The sequence below is a fragment of the Palaemon carinicauda genome, chromosome 11 (genome assembly GCF_036898095.1).
Source record: "Palaemon carinicauda isolate YSFRI2023 chromosome 11, ASM3689809v2, whole genome shotgun sequence".
NCBI lineage: Eukaryota > Metazoa > Arthropoda > Malacostraca > Decapoda > Palaemonidae > Palaemon > Palaemon carinicauda.
In genome coordinates, this window is record NC_090735.1 from 115,583,605 (window position 1) to 115,591,104 (window position 7,500).

Genomic DNA, 7,500 nt, shown 5'->3' on the forward strand with positions numbered 1-7,500 from the left:
TGTATAATATATATATATATATATATATATATATATATATATATATATATATATATATATATATATATATATACAAGTATATAGCCTATATGATGAATTTTGCACAATTAGACGTGTTTTTCATATAAAAATAAGTCACATATTTCAATATCTTAATGTCTGCATTAACTTACCGACCTCAGGATCAGAGTCCCAAGGCGAAACCACTCAAAGACAATAGCCTAGGGCCGGCAAGGGAATCAAACCCTGGTCCAGGAAGCTGGCATGACAGAGACGATACCATTTAGCTCGTGGCTTACACCCTTGATTCAAAGACCCTAATATAATGTATATCACATATGGCGCAACCCTTTTCAACAACTCATTTGCTAAAGGCGTATCCAACAGGCCACGTCAAAGTTATCTTCTTTTCTCCACTTAATCATCAAAATGTTCACGACATCCTCGATTTTTTTTCTTTTAAATAGAAATCTCACCATCATAGGACGCATTTTCATTTTCTTCGCTCCTATTGGCTGTATTTCACATCATTTAGAAGTTATATCTCAATGACTCATTAGTTAATATTTTTGCTTCACGAAATGCTTCTATTCAACGCATGTTCACCAGATATCATATGCTAATATAATGTATGGTTTTAACGGGTGATATTATATTAACTTCTGGCGGAATGGCAATCCTTCTTATAGATTTTTTTTTTTTTTTTTTTTTACTTTTTTTCAATAATTGAAACTATGAATAGCAAATTTTCCAAAACTCCAAACATCATTGGAAGAATTACCACTGGTAAATCCAAAGGCAGTTTGATTTTCATATACATTGGCATAAATGCTACATAAAACAATCGAAGTTGCTGGCCGTTGCTTCAGCCTGACAATATCTATGAAAAATCATAAAACTTAACTTAAAATCTGAACCCATTGATATGAAGAGCCCTTAATCACCTTCAAAATCAAAAGCACAATTTTCCTTTCGCTAGATATCAACCATTAAACACAAAAGCAAAATTTCATCAGTGGTCATCTGGTGTTCTAAAATAGGGCCATGAAGGGCAAAAATTAAAAATGGCCGGTTTTTATGAATTGAATTTTAAGATTGAGTCCAAAATTAATTTCCCAGTTAATCAAATCCTTAAAGGAGTTATTGACCCTCGAAGATATTTTCGAAATGATATCCCCCTTTACAAGAAAGAATTAACTTTTCATACAAACCTTTACTGGTGAGGGAAAGTAGAACGAAACCTAGCGATATCAGGACACTGGACGTGATCCTGGTAAAGGCTTGGCCTAAGTGGTGTAGGCCGTAGCCGATAAGGATCCCTGGCGTTGAATAGAGAACCATAGCTACGGTTCCTATAAGGGCGAACCGCTCATCTTGCGCTCTGCACCCACGTGCAATCTATTGCAAGGAAGAGAATTATAAATGAAGCATCCAACAACAGAAACATGGGTCACAGTCCCAAAGAAAGGAACATGACTATGCAATACGTAGTGTACTGTAACGTACCCAACGACGGAGATTGATATCGGTCCTCAACTTCTAATGGCACGGGGAAGTCTACTCACATCTGGTTTCTCTGACTTTGAAGCTTATATTTAAAACATGTGTTGATTTCCTGAGAGTTGGCAAGGTACTCCTTGCCACCTGGAGAGGGTACGACTTACCCCTACATGAGCCAGACAGCTTTTGCAGTTTAGTTGTCGTTATATTAAGCACTGTGCTAACACGTTTAGGGAGTCACACGAGTTTCTATGTCAAAATATAATCATGAAGAATAGAAATTATTTTGTGGGTAGTTATTGTCAGGTTTTATAGGGCCTATCTTTTAAAACTTTAGGTACGATTGTGGATAATTAATGATAATGTGCAGTGCAAAGCTCGTGATGGCTGCAGAAAGTGACAACTAACTATTTGTCTTCAAATATGTGAGCTTCACAGGTCTTCTGTCTTTCAGTAAAAAATGTAAGGCACTATTTTTGCTCTCAATTCTCTTTCCATTTCACTATAACTTTATTTTTTTATTTATTTTTTTTATTTAAATAAAATAAGGTAATTTTGAAGGTAATACCTAATCATTGCTAGGAACATCAATCTAGTGTTCTCTTAACAAGACTTAGACCTCATCCTCAAGAAGTCATAAGTACTTAATGCCTCACTAAGAGAGTCATTCATTTTCTTTAAAAGGCCAAATTATTGCTAATATACGTTACTGTAAGTACGAATTAACCCTTCTCTTTATACAAACTCAACACCATTATCACAACTTCTCTTAACACCCAGTCTTTACCAGAGAGATTATAACAATCGGTTCTTTTGTGACTTAACCTTGTTCTCCAAACGGACATATCACCTCTAATTTATGTTTCTCTTAGCAAGAGTGAATAATTCTCTTTAAACAGGCATATCATCATAACTGCAGTCTTTTATTAGAAAGAATCACCCTTTTCCTTAAATAGTTATATCATCACTAATACGCGCTTCCAGTGGTATGAGTTAATTTAAAAAGTCCTCTTATCGCAAATATACACATTTCTTAATATGAGTCAATCTATCTACATCAACAGTCATAGCACGAATAATAAGCTATTTTCTCAACATTAGCCAAGCTGTCGCTATTATATGTTTATATTATCAAAAGTTGCCTTTTACATAGTTATATCATCACTAACATATGCTTCTGAGTATGAGTCAACCCTTCTTATATAGTCATATCATTCGTAATGAGTAATCTCCAAAAACAGTGATGTCATCTCTATGATACGCTCATTTGAGTAAGAAAAAAATAGATTCTGTAAACCAACGTATAAAACGCTTCCAGAAAGCGGCTAACATCACTGACTACACAAACACTTGCACTTACTCCATGTGAAGATTGATTGATTGATTTAAAACTTTCAGGCATACTGAAAACTTTAAATCAGTCAATCAATCTTCACATGGAGTAAGTGCAAGTGTTTGTGTGGTCAGTGATGTTAGCCTTCTGGAAGCGTTTTATACGTTGGTACTGCCGCCATCTTGCCAAGGGAGAGATGAGCGGTGGATAGCATGGTAATCAATGTAAATAGCATACCCTCGATGATATACATTTGTATTAATGAGTTGGTGTGAGAGCAAAATTAAAACGTTTTGCCGCTCAAACATTTCAGGACATTCTCCTGCAATCCCATACTTCAGTTCATTAACAACTACATGATATACCATTCCACTAGACTGCCAGGCTAATTGAGTGAAATAGACGTGGCTTTACTTATGATGGGGCATAATTTGTCAATATTATTAGATAGGGGATTTTAAAAAAGGGACATGCAACGTCTTGCAATTACTCTGAAGGGAAGAGTTCCCGGCACAGTGGTCTTTTCTCACCCCTGGAGAAATTTTTCATCATGCAATATGTCGATGGTTTTACATACAGTGGTGGCATTTATCTTTTAATATTTTCTGAGTTTTGATGAGTTATTAAAAATTAATAATAATAATAATAATAATAATAATAATAATAATAATAATAATAATAATAATAATAATAATAATAATAAGGATACAAGTATTAGTATACGAGATTGGTAATGATTAGAATATTAGTGATGGAAAGGTTGATGAGCTTCTTTTTAATTTGTATTTCATATAGTTATTAGTCCCCAATGCTAGCTGAAATAAATCGCTACGGTTGTATAAATATCCGTATTTATACCACCTCTATAATTATTGATATGATTATTGTTGATATTGCATTCATTACATTTTTTTTTTAACCTAATATATCTTGGACAGTCATTATGTATTCTGTATCTATGAATAACTATGACGCTAGTATAGAATTGTTATTATTATTATTATTATTATTATTATTATTATTATTATTATTATTATTATTATTATTATTATTATTATTATTATTATTATTATTATTACTTACCGCAGAGGGAATTGTGAACGCTTCTTCATCACTGGATAATGAAATTGCAAGTGTTTCGTTCCACCCTTCTTGGAAATCGTCCCTGCAAAGATGGCTGAAGACGCCTTGGGTCTTCAGGATGTGCACCAGTGAAGCCCACCCGAAAATAGTTCCGGACCATAGCGCCGTTTCGAGGAACCCACTGAAGAAGACCAGCCATCGGCGAATATACGACATCTCCCTGAGCGATGCTGGCTGCTTCAATACTGCGAAGGCCATCTTGTTTCATGTAATGTTCTGGAATGAATAGTAATAACTATTATAAGAAAACTATCGAGAAGACTCTTTTAAACTTGTTTCATTAAGTCAGAAGATTATGTTTTGATAGACGGCGTGTGTTTATTGGTTTGTTTGTAGGCCTATGTGTTTGTGATTTGTATAACTCAAAAACTATTCAACCGAATATTTTGAAGTTTGGTTGGATGATTCTACATGATCCAAGGACAATTTGATTAGGTTTTGGGAGTGCTTGGGTCAAACATCAAGGCCAAGATTATGAAATTCAAAAAGTCTTTTTTCCCCATATCGTGCACAATTGTTATCTGATTTGCATGAAAGTAGAATAGATCTTGTGATATACTACATGATATAAGCGAAAGTATATGCTCTACCGAGTGCCCGTTCTAGTTTATTCTGTAATTAACTTGATTTATGTCTTGTAATGATAAATTCATTTGGACACAGACAGGGACACAAACATATATATGTATGTGTATATATATATATATATATATATATATATATATATATATATATATATATATATATATATATATATATATATATACATATATGATTCAATATGACAGCCGGCCGGGAGGAAAAAGTAAACGAAGAGTTGACTAGGCGTAAAAATAACACGAAAGTGCTAGTCAACTCTTCGTTTCCTTTTTCCTCCCGGCATGCTGTCATCTTGAGTCATCGCATGTTCCAGCGATTTGTCGTTGATATAAATGTTTGTGCATATACACACACACACACACATATATATATATATATATATATATATATATATATATATATATATATACATATATATATATATATGCATATATATACGTATGTATAAGTATATATATATATATATATATATATATATATATATATATATATATATATATATATATATATATACACACACACACACACATATATATATATATATATATATATATATATATATATATATATATATATATATATATATATATATATATATACACACACACACACACACACACACACACACACACACATATATATATATATATATATATATATATATATATATATATATATTTATATATATATATATACATATAAGTATATATGTATATACGTATGCACCGTGTGTTTATGTAAATACACTGGACACCTCTCTGACAACGGATCATTTTTTTCTTTGCCTACACATACACCAAATAGTCTGACCTATTCTTTACACATTCTCGTCTTTCGTCATACACCTGACAATACTAAGATCATCGAATAATTCCTCTTCACTCAAGAGGTTAATTACTGCGCTGCAATTATTCTGGAGCTACTTTCCACTTATTAGGAGTAAAAGAGACTATTTAGTTATGGTAAGCAGCTCTTCTAAGAGGACACTACACAATCAAACAATTGTTCTCTAGACTTGGGTATTGCCATAACCAGCCTCTGTACCATGATCTTGCACTGTTTTGGGTAAGGGTTCTCTTGCTTGGGGGTACACTCGGGCACGCTAATCTGTTTTCTGATTTCTTTTCCTCACTGAGGTATATTCCCTGGTTTAGTGTTATAGCATCCTCCTTTTCCAAGTAGGGTTGTAACTTGGCTAGTAATAATGTATATATATATATATATATATATATATATATATATATATATATATATATATATATATATATATATATATATATATATATATGTATATATATATATATATATATATATATATATATATATATATATATATATATATATATATATATATATATATATATATATATATATAAGAAAGTACTATCTAAAGTTAGTGCTTTCATCATGTTGGTGAAATCACTGGAGTGACACTGAAAACAGTATTACAAAAACATCTTTATATAGCGCCAGTTTCTTGATGAACCTAGATAAGTCGAATTCAAGAAAAGGGGATACCGGTATTACAGAAGTAATGGAAACAAGCCATGGCTTAGATTTGAAATATGACCTTGGGTATACTGTAGGTAATTGAAAAGGATTCCACAACAAATCTTTGGGGTAAAGTAAATTTAATTACCAGTACCCAAAGTCATTATTTGAGTCTAAGCCATAAACTGTTTACTAGTAATCCTGTACTAATCTTAAATCCGACTTTTCTGGGATCATTAACAAACTTGAAATTAAACCTTTAAGGATTTCACTTTTTGTTTCTGTTTTCATATCGTGGCTATAATACATCTTTTATCCTCCTCACTTGCCAGGTGTCTTGATTTCTAACTACACACATATGAGAGATTATTGCTTGAGGAACACTGAACTCGAAAAATTGCTGTCGGTGTGAGAGTGCTATGCTCTATGTAATAGATATACTCCTAATGTTGAAGAGAAACTTTAATGCATTTAAATAAAATAGAAACTTTTACGTCAGATATCAGAATTGTATCTTACAAGATCCCTATAGTCAATTCTTTTTAGCGAGGGAGATTTGCACCAGCTCGCAGGGGTGCCCTTTCAGCTCGAAGTTTCCAGCTCGCTGATTGATTGGACAAGATAATTCTAACCAACAAGATAGCAGGAAATTTTTTCCGAGCTAAAAGGGCACCGCTGCGAGTCGGTGCAATTGCGCCTCATTTAAAAAAATGAATATAGTACCGGGTGGCATCACAGAATAGAAGACTATTTTATTCTGTTAACCTTATTATTTCTGTAAGTGTGTTTGTATGTAAGCCCTATTTACGTGTATGAGAATGTGCGTATTAACGTATCTGTAACAGTGGGTGCTCTTGCTTTTAAGTGTGTACGTTTGTGTGTGTGTGGCACGCGTCGTTGAAATATGAGATATAAAACACTCCTTGAGCAAGCTTGTTTTAAGTCCGGGTTAATTTTTAATGGCTTCTTTATTTTCATGGTAGGATTAAAGTGGGAGAATTTAACTCACCTTCGAAGTTTAAATTCATTTTAAAAAATTACATTTAAATAAATCCTTTACTTTAATACCATAAACTTAAGTCTTTTCATTAGCCAATAAAACTCAATTTTCCATAGTAAAATGGTGAACAATATTAATTTTGCTAATCTTTTATAAACCTGCCAAAATGTGAAAGATTTTTTTGGAAGAGGATGTACAAAGGTTGACATCCTATATCAAATCTTTAACACGACTGAGTTTTTGTCTACATCTTTCAGAATGACATATACCTCCCCTGATGTCAATATTATAAGGATTAATAAGAATTGACAAATACTCAGACCACATGAAAGTGTCAGTGATGTCAAGGAATCTAAGTAGTGATTTCGTAAATTGTTAATTCAGGATTATCATCATTTGACCATTCACAAATGCTGATTAGTACATCAAGTAT

At 32.6% G+C, this 7,500-nt stretch overlaps 1 protein-coding gene across 1 annotated transcript in view; it reads right to left on the bottom strand.

The window, feature by feature from the left end:
- LOC137649755 (equilibrative nucleobase transporter 1-like) overlaps positions 1-7,500 on the bottom strand; it is a 26,123-nt gene that overhangs the window by 14,039 nt on the left and 4,584 nt on the right. Inside the window, exons 2-3 of the mRNA XM_068382700.1 lie at positions 3,917-4,192; positions 1,212-1,398 (exon numbers count right to left, since the gene is read on the bottom strand). Coding sequence (XP_068238801.1) covers positions 1,212-1,398; positions 3,917-4,174 — 445 coding nt within the window. The 5' untranslated portion in view covers positions 4,175-4,192. The remainder of the gene's footprint in view (positions 1-1,211; positions 1,399-3,916; positions 4,193-7,500) is intronic.